Genomic DNA, 18190 nt, shown 5'->3' on the forward strand with positions numbered 1-18190 from the left:
AATGAATAGTGTGTGGGCTATGTCATGCAGCGTACGTGAATGAAGTGCGTGGTTTTTTTAGAAATTAAATATTTTTTGAGATCAATGTCTAGTGGTCTGATATCGATCACTTGAGAATTATCTTGATCAGAAAGATGTGTGCTTTGTAAACGATAATATACATATCTATTGTGAGACCTTGTTGTCTCAGTATTTAGTATAGATTAATCCGATTGGTCAATACGTACTGCTTTATCGACGTTTTTCCTCGCAACTCTAGTGATATATAAAAATTGTGAGCCTATAACGTATTTTGCTAATTAATAGCACATGCTTTCATAATGAAGTTGTTTTTTATCGTATTAACTTATGTTATAAGTGTTTGTGTCGCAACGCATTTATCATCAGGTAAGATAATATTTAACAACTAAATGCCAGAGTAATGTATCTATGTATTGTATTTGCATTTGAATTGATTTAAATGGATTAATAATATTAAATTAATATTCATTTGAAAATGAAAGTCTAAAATATAGCATTTCTCGAGCCTCTTTAGTTTATTCTACCTATTACAAACAATTATTAAATTTAACAGTATTTTTTACCAAGTGTCTTAATAAGTGCCATTGTAACGAATCATGACATATTTCAGAGGATCTACAAAGCCTCTTTTTCAAAGCTGGTAAAAATGAATTAAATGAAACGGAGAAAAGTTACATTCAAGATTTAGCGCAGATTTTATATTTGCCGCAAAAAGATTTGGCAGCCGATGATAGAAGCTTGGAACCTAGATCGGTATGTAAACTGTTGAATTTATTAGTGTTCGTGTAAGACAGTAAGAATAATGTAAGAAAATCTTAAGACCAGTGCTTAGACTTACGTGCTGGCCACGGACAATTCGCTATAGCGAAAATTCGCGCGGCGCGACTGGCGGCGCGTCTTGCGAATGAATCAAATGTATGGAAATGTACTGGGCATGCCACGCGCAGCGGCGACCAGCGAGACGACCGGCGAATTTCCCCGAGCGAATCGCGCGGCACGACTAGCGATCGAAACAAATGTATGAGTTATTACGGCGCAGGCCACGGAGTCGAGCGGCAGACGCGGCGACTGTACTATACTCTTTGGCGGCGACTACTCCCGGAGCGAACTTAATTTAAAATAGTTTGTTTTTTTTTCGCGAAAATGGAGACGGAAGCTTTTATTGCAGAAATTCTAGCTAGACCAGCTATTTGGAAGTCTAGCCACCCGCAACATAATTTTTCATCATGCCTATATTTTTCATATTTTTGGTGGAATTCTCCGTCTGTTGTTACAGACGGAGAATTCCATTTCTATTTAATTCGTGTACTCCACTATATCTTCCAAACATTAAATCTTGAGCAAAAAAGCTGCTACTCCAAACAACGTCGAGCTAACTTTGATAAAGCCATCTCGTCTCCTCGTCTACACTGGTCGCGGCGGCGAACGCAACTGCCCGTGGCATGCTTACCGCGCCGCGCGAATTGCCGCGCCGCCCGTCGCGCCGCCGGTCGCGCCGCCGCGGCCGGTGTCCGTGGCCAAGGTGTTATAATCAACTAGGTATTCATATTTTATTTATCTTTAGTAAAATAAAATTATTATACCACATGCCGGCAAAAAATTGTACTTAAAAATAAATTAATAAGCAACACGTACGCCTCCCGTGTACGTCCCTTTTTAATTAAGCAGTAATTAAGTACCTACTCGATTTGTTATCACTTATCATAAAATCATGATGACGATTTTTCATAAAAAAGGAAATTATTATCATGTAGATTCTTTAACTATTATAACATAAGGGAGATTAAATAAAAATAATTAAGATTGCATGAGTATGATACGCTGAGGATATCTAAGGCATGATATAAGTACCTACCTAAATATTGACCTATATAGTTTTCCGGAAAATTTATACGATCTGGAAAAAGGTAGGTACTGCAATTATTCACTTAGATATAAAATAATTATATTATAAGTTACGCTCGGATGAGCATGATGCTCTATATTTGCTTTTCATTAATATATTACTTAAAGAGTTGTAAGTTGTAAAAAATTTCATTACCCAATACTTAAGTACTTAGTTATTAGAATACATTATTTACTATCATTATTTTTTTTAAATATTATGATAATTGTGTAGGATGAAATAAATTATAAGATACCGTTTATAATTCGATTCCCAATTCACGTTTTAGTACACACAATTTAATCAACTTTTCTAAATTTCTAAATTTATAACTTTTCTATTTCAGACGTTGAACTGTTTAGTATGTCGCAGCGCATTTGCTGCATTATTTGACCTGGTAAATGCAGCAGTATCCGATGATGATCTTGTCGACTCAATAACGGATATTTGCATCAATTTGTCAATTGTATCTCCTAAAGTTTGTCGTGGTGCTGTTGAATTGAACGTGGTAAGTATTTAGGTAAATTTATTACGGATTGTTAATCTAAACCATTCCCGAATTACTCTGGAGACAGAAGAATTTTCATTAAAATGTGCTTACATATTGCAAATAATAATTAAAAATATATAACATCCTGCTACAAAAACTCTTTCTGTATTTTAGCCCATCTTTACGTATATCATAAGAAACACACCAGAAGCAGAAGCACGCACGTTCTGTGCTTTCGCTCTACAGACAAATACTAAGTCCAATAATTGTAACTACAATGACGAGAGATACAACTGGCAAGTTGAATTGCCACCTCCTAGTAGAACATCCGTCGTAAGTATAAAACATCAAAAATGTATTTAAATATAAAATGTAATTGGTTTCGTCACATTATTTAGAAATATGTTTATATGTATTACAATTTACAACATCAGTAAATCTGTTACAAAATTAGCCACTGTCAATACAGCATGTTTACATAAATGATTATCGTAGATACCTACGTATCCTTCCATATAAAAAACATATTTTAGCACAGACCGTTTCCACCAGTGCTACGCTATGTGCATTGATGGATAACAAACGCATTCACACCAACGTTACATAGCACATATCTGGTGGAAAAGCAAACTTAGATCTACTCGTGTAGATCTAAGGGTTTTTTTGAAAAAAACATCGTTGTTTTAATATAGGTAAGTAGAGTCTGATTCTTCATTATTTATTTTAGATACCAAGGACCAATACCAAACCTCTCACCGTCGCTATCATATCAGATGCGCATATTGACCCATTATACGAGCCTTTCGGAGTCGCCGATTGCTCTGAACCAACATGCTGTAGGGTTGGACAAACGCCAAGCACTCAGACCTTCACTTACAACCCGGAAACAGATGACCCTATAGTACTAAACAGTACTTCTGAAGTGAATGGACAAATCGTCCTTGATATAGATGCTGGAAAAAAGTTAAAACAAATGAGAAGCAAGATGAGCAGAAACACGCGTAACTCCGCCCCTGCTGGCTACTGGGGTGATTATAGAAATTGTGATTCACCCATTTGGGCTTATGATGATGTTATTGATAGGATACATTCGACGCATAAGGTAAACACCTAAAAAATGTTCCCTCTAGATACTTATATAATATTTAGGCCATTCAGTACTGAATCATACAAAGAATGCGGTATTCTAAAGGTAAAGACGAGAAAAACATACCTACTGAAATGTATCCTTTCTCTGCCGATAATACCTAATACTTATCATTATAAAAATCCCGACAATAGATAAATAATCGATTTATACAATATTTTTCTATAGCAGAGATCGAATCTATGTTTGTGTCAGGGTCACTTACTACAAAGAAGTCCATCATATTATTCATTTTCTTTCAGGATATAGATGTCATCTATTATTTAGGAGACACGATTGATCATCACATTTGGGAAACAACATACGATTTAATAAACGATGTGAACCTTTACCTCGTGGAAAAAATTAGAAAAACTTTTGGCGACCATATTCCAGTTTTAGCTACTATTGGCAATCACGAATCTCAACCTACTAACCAGTAATGTATTTAGCTTTTAGAGAAATAACTACTGAACAGGGCTGTTCTTTATCGTGCTCAAAAAAAATTTGCCATGTAATTTAATTGAAAAGACAGTTTATTAACTTCGTTTTAATTTTAACGAATTTGTTAATAACTAGATATTACTTGCTCGAAAATTTTCCTCATTTTAAAATACTTAAATAAAGAAAAATGAAAGAACAAACAAGTGTTTGTACCCATACATATTGATAAAATATTATGACATAAAAAAATTAAAATTAACTTTGAAGAATTAATAATTTTAATCGCTTGTCGCAGATTCGCTCCAGAGAGAGTAACCGGTGAAAAACTGAACACCACGTGGTTATATGAAGGTTTAGCTAAAAAATGGGGCTTGTATTTAACTGACGAGGCGAAGGAAACAATGCGTAGACGGGGAGAGTTCTCTATGGTTGTCCGACCGGGTCTAAGGGTCATTTCAATCAACACTAATGTCGCCTACAAAAATAATTGGTAATACATGTTTCAATAGATCATTATTAAATCTGTAACTCAAGTTTTAAGTACTTACGATACCTATATAAGCTCATGATGAGATGGTGATTCTAATTAGACTGATTACATTAATATTAACAAAAATGCATTAAACCACATTAAACTGTTTGATTTTTTTTAAAGAATAGAAAAATTCGAGGATCGAACCCGCGTCCTTCGCCGCTTCGTGGCGCATCCGTCTCGTTACAAAATTTGTATAAGCATTTTAATGCTTTATATATAATGCTATAAAAAGTTCTTAATCAATATTTATAATGTACTAGCGGTCCGCCCCGGCTTCGCCCGTGGTACATATTTACGTTTTCTCTACATAAAAACCATCCTCGTACTTCAAGTAATATAATAAAACTAGCTGGTGCGTTGTGCGCGGGCTGCAAGCAGCCCGCGAGCCCCTTTTGCCCCTGGGTTGAAGCAATAGGGCAGTCATTTGAAAATATATTCGAATTTTCTGTCCATTTGTTACATCTGCTAACAGCGATTCTACAGTCAGTCGGTAATGCTTATAAATTCCCCATTCAAGTATTTTCTGCTCCGGGAGGCTGTCCACCTTCGAGGGAGCATAGTGCGCGGGCTGCAAGCAGCCCGCGAGCCCCTTTTGCCCTTGGGTTGAAGCAATAGGGCAGTCATTTGAAAATGCATCAAAATCCCCCGTCAATTTGTTATTATTTGCCAACAGCGATTCCACAGTCAATCGGAAGTGCTTATAAATTCCCCATTCAAATATTTTCTATTCTGAAATGCTGTCGACCTTCGAGGGCGCGTGGTGCGCGGGCTGCAAGCAGCCCGCGGTACATCCCAGGGACAAAAATCTTCAGTCAATTGAAAATGCATTAAAATTCCCAGCCAATTTGTTATTATCTGCTAACAGCGATTCCACAGTCAATTGGAAGTGCTTATAAATTCCCCATTATAATATTTTCTATTCCGGGAGACTGTCCACCTTCGAGGGTGCGTGGTGCGCGGGCTGCAAGCAGCCCGCGAAGCATCCCAGGGCAGAAATCTTCAGTCAGTTGAAAATGCATAAAAATTCCCCGTCAATTTGTTAATATCTGCTAACAGCGATTCCACAGTCAATCGGAAGTGCTTATAAATTTCCCATTCAAATATTTTCTATTCCGGGGGGCTGTCTACCTTCAAGGGTGCGTGGTGCGCGAGCTGCAAGCAGCTCGCGGCTCATCCCAGGGCAGAAATCTTCAGTCATTTGAAAATGCATTTGAATTTCCTGTCCATTTGTTACATCTGCTAACAGCGATTCTACAGTCAGTCGAAACTGTTTATAAATTACTTATTCAAATATTGGTTAAATTCTTGAAACGTGATCCCCGAATTTCATCATTTTGAGGTGTCTAATCGATAGTGGGCAGTGACTTTTCATAATAAACTGTTAAAGAGTTTACTTAACACGCTCGTCGCTTCGCTCCTCGCTACCTATTTGAATATTTACGCCGGCCGCTGACGTGACTTGCTCGCTTCGCTCGCTTGGCTAGTGCGTTAGTTCAAAAGTAACCTAACTCGCTCGTCGCTTCGCTCCTCGCTACTTCTTTGAGTATTTACGCCGGCCGCTGACGTGACTTGCTCGCTTCGCTCGCTTGGCTAGTGCGGTAGTTCAAAAGTAACCTAACTCGCTCGTCGCTTCGCTCCTCGCTACTTTGAATATTTACGCAGGCCGCTGACGTGACTTGCTCGCTTCGCTCGCTTGGCTAGTGCGGTAGTTCAAAAGTTAACCTAACTCGCTCGTCGCTTCGCTCCTCGCTACTTATTTGAATATTTACGCCGGCCGCTGGCGTGACTTGCTCGCTTCGCTCGCTTGGCTAGTGCGGTAGTTAATAGTTAACCTAACTCGCTCGTCGCTTCGCTCCTCGCTACCTATTTGAATATTTACGCCAGCCGCTGCCGTGATTCGCTCGCTTCGCTCGCTTGGCTCGTGCGGTAGTTCAAAAGTTAATAAATATTTTCTACTCCGGGAGGCTGTCGACCTTCGAGGTTGCGCGGTGCGCGGGCAGCAAGCAGCCCGCGGCGCCGTCTTTTGCCGTTGCTATTCAATAACCCTTCCTACTATGGAAATTTCCATACAAAATTTTTGAAAAAAAAAAATTTCGCTTTTTACCAAAAATTTTTATATGCCTGGAAGCGGACCAAGTTTTGAAGCATTTTTTACTTCGGCGACCCCGACCTACCTGCCACCGGTTCAGAGAGCCGTTGAATTTCGTGATGTATGGAAAATTGAAACCGAGGGTCGGAGAGAAATTCTGAGTATGCAGTTTTGTAAATCTGGCCGATTAGAGCACAGAAATCAATTTTCAGACCGATCGTAAAGTAACCGGCGCCACCATCTTGCTTTGAAAAATTGGCCATTTTTGAAAAAAAAATTGCGTCCAATTTGAAATTTCTCGATTGCCCTGGTAGCGCCCCATGTTTCTGATCATTTTTTAGTTCTACACCCCCCACCTATCTGGCGCCAATTCAGAGAGCCGTCGAATTTCGCGTTGTATGAAACTCGGAAACCAGCGATGGAAACTCGATGATGAGTATCCCACCTTAATGTGCGGCTCGATTAAAGCCCCTGTGCCAAGTTTCAGCGCGATCGGACCAGCGATGGCCGTTTTATCATTTGTATGGCGGCGGCCATTTTTTCCGCCATTTTGAATTTTTTTCACTATCTGTGGTAATTGCTCGAGGTCTACTCCAAGTTTAGTTCGAGCACCCCAGATGCAGCTGCTACCGTTTGCGCGGGCCGTTGATCGTCTTCGCGAGATGAGGGAAAGTTTAATATTTCGTATTTTTCTGGATATCCTGGAAGCTGGGCGAGTACAGACATGGTGTGAGTGTGTTTCCGCGTTGCGCCACCTCGTCTAAATTTACGTTTTTATGTTTGCGCCAAAAATGGAAAAATTCCAAAATCGAGCGACCCACTATTGCATCATAAGCGCATACATCACTTCATGTTATCTTACTACACACTACTCACACCCCACGAAAAGTTCAATACTCACTGTAATACTGCATATCATAAAATTTATAAATACAATCTCTCATATCAGTATCCCCCTTATAATATTATTAATTGTTACATATATTGCATACCTACGCCTAATGTTCTCCCTGCCGTTGATAAACATCTCTACCGTTTTATTCTGCACTATATTATTATGTATTTTTCACCTTAATTATGGATAATAATTATATTACAACAGAAATAGATAATTCTAATAACGTACAATGCTTTCTAGTTAGTGACATAAATGAATCTCAATCTCTTCTCAACTCAGATATCAGTAGTAATCATGCGCTTTCGGTTTTGACTGTCAACATTCGGAGTATTAATTGTAACTTTGATTTATTTTTGGCATTTGTATCTAGTCTTCAACTCTCTATAGACGTGTTTGTTCTCACAGAATGTTGGACTAGTATGGCTAATCCGCCCCCTAATTTGGACAACTATCAGGTGTTTTGGTCTAAAAATATTCTGAATCAAAATGATGGAGTGGTTGTGTATATCCGTCAAGAAATCAAATCTCGTGCTTATGAACCCTTATTTTTGGAAGGGAATTGTCTTGTCATCAACATTGAACCTGATTATACATTAATATGCTCATATCGACCTCCATCCTTTCGCAATACATCAATCTATTTAGAATCACTTGACAATACTCTAAAAACAGTCTCTTCCAGAAATGTTATTTTTACGGGTGACATAAATATAGATACACTATCAATCCATTCACAAACTGTGCAAAATTATCTAGACCTGCTTGCCATGCATGGACTCATTCAAGGGATTACCATACCGACGAGGTTATCATCATGCCTCGATCACTTCATGATAAAGTGCTCTAATGTATGGAAAACGCTTGTCTTTGAACAAGTAATCACTGATCATTCTCCCATTTTACTTTATATTTGTGGTGCAAATGTCAACAACCACTGTGGAGGCCAGTCTTCTACTAAGAAATCGGTTATTGACTATATAGGTTTGGAAAAATCTTTTTTAGAAGAATCATGGCAAGACTTGTATGAAACTTGTGACGCAAATGTCGCTGCTAATTTGTTTATAGATAAACTATTGTCTTTAATAAGCTGTAATACTCAAACAAAAACAGAAAAGCGAAAGCATCAACCTTTAAAACCTTGGATCACAAGAGGGGTAGTCAAATGTATTAGGAAGAGAAATAAGTTACATATTAAGGTTAAAAAGTCACCAGAGAATGAATACCTTAGGGATAAATACATTAAATATAGAAATGTCTGCAATAACATAATTAAAACACTGAAAAGGGAATACTACAAAGATAAACTTATTAAAAGTAAGGGAAATATGAGAAAAACATGGCAAGTTATTAAAGATGTGTGTAATTTAAATAAACGTAAAGATCCTACAAATGAACTTCTACAGTCATGTGATGATCCAGTTATGTCACTCAATAATGTAAATTCATACTTTACCTCGGTTGGTGGTACGCTGGCAAATTTAACATTGCAAAAAATGAATACCACGCAAAGTGATCTCGCTGCTCGCTGTAAAAAAACCAACTCACCGCTTAATTCTATGTCTCTTCTTCCTACAGATCTGGTAGAAGTCAGAAATGTCATACTTAGCTTAAAACCACATAGCGCTCCAGGCTGGGATAACATTTCCGCAAATCTATTGATAAAATTTGTTAATTTTCTTGTCGAACCAATTGCATTTCTATGCAATCTCAGTTTTGACAGTGGGGTTTTTCCTTCAGCGTTTAAAAAGGCTATTGTCAGCCCAATACATAAAAGTGGAGACAAAAATAACCCAACCAATTATAGACCCATTTCTTTACTTTCAAATTTATCAAAGATCTTAGAAAAATTAGCTAAAAAAAGATTAGTAAAGTATCTCGAGAAAAATAACATACTTAATAGTAATCAGTTTGGCTTTAGAGAACGAATGTCAACCGAAGATGCTATTCTCTCTTTGACTTCAAAAATCGTTCACTATCTTGATAATGGGTTCAAATGTATAGGAGTGTTCCTCGATTTACAAAAGGCTTTTGATACTGTCTCCATTCCTATCCTTTTATCAAAGCTAGAGAATGTAGGTGTGAGGGGACTCGCACTTGATTGGTTTACAGATTACTTGACAGCTAGGACGCAACGTGTTAGGGTTGATAGTCTTGAAAGTGAATGCTCAGAGTGCACTTTTGGCGTTCCTCAAGGAAGTACATTAGGACCTACGCTCTTCCTTGTATATATAAATGACCTATGTTGTATTACCTTACGTGGACTTGATCTTTTCATGTTCGCAGACGATACTGTTTTACTCGTCCACGATAAGACTTGGTCAACTGTAACAAAACTTGCTGAAGATTGCCTTTCCGTAGTGACTAGTTGGTTGGAAAATAGCTTACTCACTATCAATACTAGCAAAACGAAATATATGTGTTATAGTATTACATCAAAAGGTGCCGCTAGTGAAGACACGATTCTTAAAATACACACTCACCCATGTAATCGTGGTAACCATATCGGAAGCTGCAACTGTGCTACGCTCTCGCGTGTTCACTCTATTAAATATCTTGGAGTTCAGATCGATGACAATTTGAATTGGACTTCACATATTTCCACTTTATCTACTAGAGTTCGTCAACTAATTTATATTTTTAAAACTTTGAGATCTGTCGCAGAACAAAAATTAGTAATAGAAACCTATAAATCCTTGTGCGAATGTTTAATAAGGTATTGTATATGTGCTTGGGGCAATGCATCCAAATCGCTCCTTATAACAGCTGAGCGTGCCCAGAGAGCAATTCTTAAAGTCTGCCTTCATCTACCATTCAGTCATCCCACAAGTGAGGTTTATAAAAAAGCCAGAGTTTTAAGTATCAGAAAGCTTTTCATATTTGAAACCCTGAGACGCTATCATAAAAAGGACGTGCCTTACTTACCTGAAAGTACCAAGCGTGTGGACCGTTGCCCATTTCCGATAACGAAATCAAGATTCGCACAAAAGCACTACAATGTAGTTGCGCCGCACCTGTACAATATTATAAATAAAGAATTAAAATTGAAAAAAGTAAACAATAATGGAATAAAAAACTTAATACTCACCTGGCTTGAGAACTTTGACTACGACGATACTGAAATTATTTTAAGGGATCTTTTAACAACATAGTATAGATAAAAAAAAAATTGTATATAATAAATCACATCAACAGAAAATGTTTATAAATTACAACATTTATGCACTACTACACTCACTCATTCACACACGCACACACTCTCACACACCCACACACACCCACATACACACACACACACTCACTCACATTCATCTAGATATTATACACAAATGCGCTTACGTATAAATTTAACTTACCTTGTCTTTATTTTTGTTATTTTAGAGCTTTTAGTTTAGTTTATAGACATAATACTATGATCAATATTGGGAGAAGCCTCTGGCTCCTGAGACACAGTTTTAACTAGTTCAGGAGTCGAAGGATTCATTATCTAGACCTGTACAATTATTATGTCAATAAAGATTTTTATTATTATTATATTATTACTATGGCTCCCTGGTAGCGTCCCAGGGTGGTGATCATTTTTAGTTCCGACACCCCCCACCCAACTCGCACCGTTTCCGCGGGCCGTTGGATTTTCCAATGTATGAAAGTCGGAAACGGGAGCCCGGAGCCACTCGAACGGGGCACCGATCGATTCGCCGGCTCGCACAGAGCACGTGTGCCAAATTTGAGACGTAAGGATTCATAAACGGCGATTTTGGCAAAGTACGGCGGCCATCTTGTTTTCGCGAAAATCGCCATTTTTCCACCACCCCTGGTAATCGCCACCAGTTCCGAGCATTTTTTGTTCAGACACCCCCCCTCCAGGTGCCACCGTTATTGCGCACTTCCAGGGGTCCACTCGGTTTTCGAAGGTGATCGAGATCGCTATATTTTTCCTCTGGTCACTCGGCGCACCTCTACACGATCACGTCGTTATCCCCCCCACTTTCCACGTAGTTTCCGAGAAAAGCGATGTCAGTCAGTCAGTGAGTGAGTGGTAGTGTAGCTTTATATATTATAAAAAGAATTATCGAAATCGGTTCGGCCGTTCTCGAGTTATGCGCTTACCAACACATTTTGCGATTCATTTTTATATATATAAGACAAACTGCCCATGACAACCCAATTCATAAATTCTACATCTCGCTTTACATACAGCATTGTATACCTACGCAATAATAAGTTAATCACTAGCTTCTCTTTCAGGTGGTTAGTATTCGATCCACTGGACGCTAAGAATCACCTAGACTGGCTTGTAGGAGAGCTGTACAAGGCTGAACAAAATGGCGAAAAAGTGCACATTTTGAGTCACATTCCACCCGGCGTACATGATTTAACACATACTTGGACCCGCGAGTACAATCGTATTGTTAATAGGTACATGTTTTATAGTAAAATATATTCCAATCTATACTTCCATACCCAATAATATAAAACTGAAGTTTGTATGATTGATCGCGCTATTCTTAGGAACTACTGGACCGATTTTAAGAGATTTTATCGGAACTTTCAAGATAGCTTGCTTGATAGCAATGATGATTTTATGAAAGTTACTCATTATAGGCTAATTTATAATTGCACGATTCTACTTTTATAAATAATTAATAAATATTTTCCATAGATTCAAATCAACGATAGCAGCGGAATTCAACGGGCACCTACATTCAGACGAGTTCAGATTGTTCTACGACGAAGCCAACAGCCCCGTGGCGGTTGCTTGGGGCGGTGGTAGCGCTACCACCTACTCGAATTATAATCTGAATTATAAGATCGCTACTTTTGGACCGGAAAATTTCGTATGTATTTTATATTTAGCATATTTTTTATTTATTAATGCTTTCTAAATACAGGGTTATTTTGTTTTTATAAGATTATCGTGTAGATTTCATATCGATATAAAATAGTCGAATCGTGATAAGTACTTATTATCTAGAAAGTTTATTCAAAGTTGAGAAAAAATTTTTTTCAGTAACTAGCAACATTTTTTCAATAATTTTTTTTCAGGAACCATTGAGTATCGACAATTACATTTACAACTTAACTGAAGCCAACCTGACTCCGGGTAGAAGACCGCACTGGTTCCAACTTTACGATCTAAAGAACACATTTGGTATCCAAGACCTTTCGCCCACGGCTCTAAATAACTTGGTACATTCCATGGTCACAGATAAAAAATCGTTACTAGACATCTATAACGCTTTTTACTCAAAACTTAGCGACACAAGATGGCCGCATTGCAATGATTACTGTAAAATTGATAATCTATGCAAAGTTGTTGTCACTGTGTTGTTCGAAAGAGAGAGGTGTGAGGAATTACGAAGGTTATTCTTCGCATAAATGTTAAAATAAAAGCATTGTTTTAAATTAAATTGTTTTATTTCTAAATCTCAACAATATATAATTTATTTATTTTAACTAATGATCCACTATACTTAACCACGCTAATTGAGGCTTCCACTTTAAATCTTTACTTGGTATTTTATCTAAGGTTGCCATCTGAAAAAATGAATTACGATTTTTAAGAAATGCACATTACACTTTCTACTTATAAAAAAATACATATTAGATTTAGGGCCGATTTCACTACTTGTTGATATCCATGAAAGCCTGCTGAACACCTTTTTTATAGTACATATATATTATGTTATTTATGCTGACAGATAAATTAAACGACCCGTATCAACGATTAGTATAAAACTGGCGCTAAAAATTATAAAATAGACTCTGAATCATTGAGGCAATTAAAATAAAAATAAAAAATTGCTATGATATTCTATTTATATATTGTCCAGTGGACTAATTTATCCATAATATACTACATTGATTTACATTAAATAACTAGACTCACAATCAAACTCAGTGTCCGAAGCTAAACTCTGCCTATGCATTACAGGCAGAGTTTTCTAATAAGTGATATAATTGAACATAACTTCTGCGAAATGCTATGCTATGATTGTTTTAAGTTTTCTAATGAGTTTTGTACCCGAAAATTCATAATAATTTAAATGTTCGTCATCTAAAAAGACAATAATTATTTCTAAACAATAGTTATTTACCTGATGCCGTATAAAATGTACAATTTTTTCAATATGTGCTGCTTTGACATCATGTGACAATGAATAAAACCTTCTCCACACTGCTGCAGCCAACACCTTATCGTCATCTAACCCTTCATCATAACCCACTAGTGCTGCTTGAAATTGTTCTGATAATTCCGTCACTTGTTTCTTAGCTATGGTAGGATTTGCACCCTGAAAGAACATTATATTAGAATTATTTATGTGCCTCAGTCCCTGGAATCGCAGACACAATAGAAAATCTATTGTGTCGTGGCCAATCGGGCCGCTCGGTGGTCAAGGGGTTAAAATTCTTTTCAGTGTGTATTTCCATACTTTAAATTCTAAGACATTATTTGTAGATAAATTTTCCAAATTTTCAAAAGTTATTATCCTTATTAAGACATACAACAAACAAGAATCATTCAAAGCTGTTTAGCCATTTTTGAGTTATGTGTGGTATTTCTATCACAACTTTCTTGTGTTTTAATAAAAAATTTAATAGTCTTTTGCAATGTATTATTTATGCTGAATTTAACATATCAAATAATCTAAAAAATACATGAATTATATTCTCAATGCTCATTCTAAAATATATTTTAATACACATGATATAAGTTGTATTCATCAAAAAATTAATAAGCAAATAATTATGCTTATTTAAAAATAACAATTAATTAAAGTGTATGGAACATTTATCAAGCCTTACCTCTAACAACTTAATCCTATTAGCGACGTCCGCCCACAGTGCTTCTATAATACAATTCCTTACGAAATGGCCGTTTCCCTTCAATAATTTCTTCTTATCCCCAGTAACGGTAACATCTTCTGCCATATAACGAACGAGTATCAACCATACATGCAGTTCCGTGACTATGAACCAAGACGTAAATGTATCTGGGAGCTCTAGCACTTCAAACCACTCTTGATATGCTATTTTTTCAGGTACACACTCGTATAGGAAATAACCGGTAAGTTTAAGCCGCTGAAATAAAGATGCATATGGATAGATGTATTCTTATTGTAAAACAAATAGATTGCATTTGTTAAACAACTTAAAATCTTATATATAAAAATGAATCGCAAAAGGTGTTGGTAAGTGCATTACTCAAGAACGGCTGAACCGATTTCGATAATTCTTTTTTTATTATATTCCTTGAAGTACGAGGATGGTTTTTATGTAGAGAAAACGTAAATATGTACCACGGGCGAAGCCGGGGCGGACCGCTAGTATTAAAATAGAATTTTATGATTAAAATAGTACTATATTGTAAAATAAATAATGAATGATTGTTTAGATTTCTAAATTAATATATTGTTTATATTCCAAAATGATCAACATAATATTATGTATTTATGCCTAAATTTAGTAAGGAGTATCATTCATTGCTACCTGGCTTGCATAATTATTACGAAACTGGATTTAAATAAACTTTAAATCTATATATAGGATATTTCAATATAATTAAGGGCAATATTTACAGCTCTTTCTTGATCCATCCATCCCACTGCCTTCATGAATTTCTTGAGGTAGCTTTCATCAACAGCCACGGTGCTTTGTACTCTACGATTCAATACTTCACTGCATGGAATAATATTGCAAGGTCTTGCATAATCAACATAACCTTTTAGTGCGTACTGCCGAAGCATCTAAAACAACATTGTTTAAATAAATTATAGTATTATAATTTAGCTGTATGTACAGGAAAATAAATAGGCATCTTTTAAGAGAAAAACAAAACAAGGGAACCCAGAACATGATAATATAACTTACAGGAGAAAACAAACTACGTCTTATCATTCTGATTTATGAATTTAAGCGCTGCGTATAAAATTATTATACAGATTTCAATTATTTATTAAAATTGTCATATTTATTCAAATTCCAGAAGTTAGAACTTAGAATTAATTTCATGAAACTTATAATATTTATTGCATTCAAAATAAAGTGAGAATTGCATAGTAAAATATTGCATGACAAAATATGACATTTTAATTTTGACAATTGACATATTTTTTCTTAAAACAGAAAACTCAGAAACTCTACAAAGATAACTGCAAATTTGAATTTTTAACCAGACTTTCAGCGAACCACAGCGAACTGTATTTTTTTATATTATAGAATGAAAATTTTAATTATGTATTGTTTTATAATGTGATTACATTATGATAGAGCCATGACTGGATATTTAATATTAATTACTTAAGAGTATGTTCTATTTTTGTTACAATTTAATTAATTGTGTTATTTGTTAATCGTGCTTCATATGCAATATGCTAAACAATAAGAGTGATGAATAAACATAAATCTAGTTCTAAAATAAATATTTTTTAAAATGAAAAATGAACATGTGCCATATTATGCCATAATCACAGCCCTCTAATCACCGCCATAATAATAAGATGTGTTGCCTTGCTTTGATAACAATTTTGGTATCCATAATTCCGTAACGAAAACTGGTAACATTATACGTATCTGACTTGCCGCAGATATCGTATCGTATAGGTTATTACATAATTTCACTTTTCGACAAATCCTTACCTAGCCCGTGCATATCATTTATTAAAAATGTTAGGGGCTGTAGGAAGAGTGGGTAGCAGCCTTCTGGCTGCAAAATCTGTTGCAGAATGTGGAAAAATTGTGTCCGTTTCTGCAGGAAACAGAAATTATGCTGCCAAAGCTGCAGGCAAAGGGCAAGGTAAGGTAGTTGCAGTCATCGGTGCCGTCGTAGACGTTCAGTTTGAAGACGATCTACCTCCCATCCTAAATGCGTTGGAGGTACAAAACCGATCCCCAAGGCTTGTCCTTGAGGTGGCGCAACATTTAGGAGAAAACACCGTCCGTACCATTGCCATGGACGGTACCGAAGGTCTGGTCCGCGGCCAGCCCGTGCTCGATTCCGGCTCTCCCATCCGTATCCCCGTCGGTGCAGAGACTCTGGGCCGTATCATCAACGTTATTGGTGAGCCCATCGACGAGCGTGGCCCCATTCCCACTGACAAGAGAGCTGCCATCCACGCCGAAGCCCCCGAGTTCGTGGACATGTCTGTCCAGCAGGAGATCTTGGTAACTGGTATCAAAGTCGTAGACTTGTTGGCCCCCTACGCCAAGGGAGGAAAGATTGGATTGTTTGGTGGTGCCGGTGTAGGCAAAACTGTACTCATTATGGAGCTCATCAACAACGTAGCTAAAGCCCATGGTGGTTACTCAGTATTTGCTGGAGTAGGAGAGCGCACCCGTGAGGGTAACGATTTGTACCATGAGATGATTGAATCCGGTGTAATCTCTCTGAAGGACAAGACCTCCAAGGTAGCTCTTGTGTACGGACAGATGAACGAGCCCCCCGGCGCCCGTGCCCGTGTCGCTCTGACTGGTTTGACCGTGGCTGAGTACTTCAGAGATCAGGAGGGTCAGGATGTGCTGCTTTTCATTGACAACATTTTCCGTTTCACACAGGCTGGTTCTGAGGTGTCTGCCTTGTTGGGTCGTATTCCCTCCGCTGTAGGTTACCAGCCCACTTTGGCCACTGACATGGGTACTATGCAGGAACGTATTACCACTACCAAAAAGGGCTCCATCACTTCAGTGCAGGCTATCTACGTACCTGCTGATGACTTGACTGACCCCGCCCCTGCCACCACTTTCGCTCACTTAGACGCCACCACTGTACTCTCCCGTGCCATTGCTGAACTGGGTATCTACCCTGCTGTGGACCCCCTTGACTCGACCTCTCGTATCATGGACCCCAACATTATCGGAGCTGAGCACTACAATGTTGCACGTGGCGTTCAGAAGATTCTGCAGGACTACAAGTCCCTCCAGGATATCATTGCTATCTTGGGTATGGATGAGTTATCTGAGGAAGACAAGCTGACAGTCGCACGTGCACGTAAAATCCAGAGATTCCTGTCCCAACCTTTCCAAGTTGCTGAAGTGTTCACAGGTCATGCTGGTAAATTGGTGCCCCTTGAGGAGACCATTAAAGGTTTCTCAAAGATCTTGCAAGGAGAATACGACCACCTTCCTGAGGTCGCCTTCTACATGGTTGGACCAATTGAAGAAGTAGTTGCTAAGGCCGAAACACTTGCGAAGAGTGCATAACTGTCATAAAGTGAATGTATGAAAGTGTAATCTTATTTCAAAATAAATATCTATAGCTAAACAATCTTTTTATTGCTCAAATTCTTAAAATGCACGATAATAACCTCATAATTCGAGTTTAGTACATAGTTTTCATATATAACTAAAATAAATTTACAAATTTTCTAACCCTACCTACTTGAATGTTATGTAAACATATTGGTTAGACTCTTGCTTTGGAAATACCAAGTTCGTAAATTAATGATCTTTTATATATTAAGTATGTATGAGAGAAAAAAATTCCAATAAAATAAAAGTAACCACAATATGACCTCTACAGACACTGTTGTGTACTTTAATTAAATTAAATGCTAATAATGTTACGCAAGATTATCTTGCTTTCAAGATTATTATTATTAGGTACATACTACTTACTTACCTACTCATCTAATACATTTTGTATATTATTATCTTGGCATAATTACCTACATAAATTATTGTAATTCTAAGGTAATTCTGATAAGAA

The 18190-nt window shown here is 37.2% G+C and overlaps 2 protein-coding genes and 1 pseudogene across 2 annotated transcripts; 2 read left to right on the forward strand and 1 right to left on the reverse strand.

Moving 5' to 3' along the window:
* The first annotated feature begins 181 nt into the window (after positions 1–181).
* Positions 182–12890, forward strand: LOC149485024 (sphingomyelin phosphodiesterase 1-like). The gene is made up of 10 exons (XM_089699728.1): positions 182–387; positions 632–774; positions 2253–2414; positions 2571–2729; positions 3124–3498; positions 3786–3961; positions 4262–4456; positions 11734–11904; positions 12149–12323; positions 12532–12890. The coding sequence occupies exons 1-10, from the start codon at positions 321–323 to the stop codon at positions 12862–12864; spliced, it is 1956 nt and encodes a 651-aa protein (XP_089555854.1). The 5' UTR covers positions 182–320; the 3' UTR covers positions 12865–12890.
* Positions 12882–15577, reverse strand: Uqcc1 (Ubiquinol-cytochrome c reductase complex assembly factor 1). The gene is made up of 5 exons (XM_089699729.1): positions 15358–15577; positions 15066–15233; positions 14293–14568; positions 13584–13778; positions 12882–13023 (listed from the first exon to the last, which is right to left on the reverse strand). The coding sequence occupies exons 1-5, from the start codon at positions 15382–15384 to the stop codon at positions 12943–12945; spliced, it is 747 nt and encodes a 248-aa protein (XP_089555855.1). The 5' UTR covers positions 15385–15577; the 3' UTR covers positions 12882–12942.
* A 463-nt stretch (positions 15578–16040) lies between these two features.
* LOC149485026 (ATP synthase subunit beta, mitochondrial pseudogene) lies at positions 16041–17749 on the forward strand (annotated as a pseudogene).
* Positions 17750–18190: the final 441 nt, after the last annotated feature.

Source organism: Colias philodice, chromosome 10 (genome assembly GCF_061535455.1).
Source record: "Colias philodice isolate Cphi_HAF_F1 chromosome 10, ilColPhil1 Martin Lab GWU primary, whole genome shotgun sequence".
Taxonomy (NCBI): domain Eukaryota; kingdom Metazoa; phylum Arthropoda; class Insecta; order Lepidoptera; family Pieridae; genus Colias; species Colias philodice.

Bases quoted from the DNA above. Each gene is read 5' to 3' on its own strand.
- LOC149485024 (XM_089699728.1), top strand. From the start codon at position 321: ATGAAGTTGTTTTTTATCGTATTAACTTATGTTATAAGTGTTTGTGTC. The intron at 2,415-2,570 runs GTAAGTATTTAG...TCTGTATTTTAG, and splicing joins GTGCTGTTGAATTGAACGTG to CCCATCTTTACGTATATCAT. The intron at 4,457-11,733 runs GTAATACATGTT...CTTCTCTTTCAG, and splicing joins GTCGCCTACAAAAATAATTG to GTGGTTAGTATTCGATCCAC.
- Uqcc1 (XM_089699729.1), bottom strand. From the start codon at position 15,384: ATGATAAGACGTAGTTTGTTTTCTCCT. The intron at 14,569-15,065 runs GTAAATATTGCC...TCTTTATTTCAG, and splicing joins GGATGGATCAAGAAAGAGCT to CGGCTTAAACTTACCGGTTA. The intron at 13,779-14,292 runs GTAAGGCTTGAT...ATGTTCTTTCAG, and splicing joins ATAGGATTAAGTTGTTAGAG to GGTGCAAATCCTACCATAGC.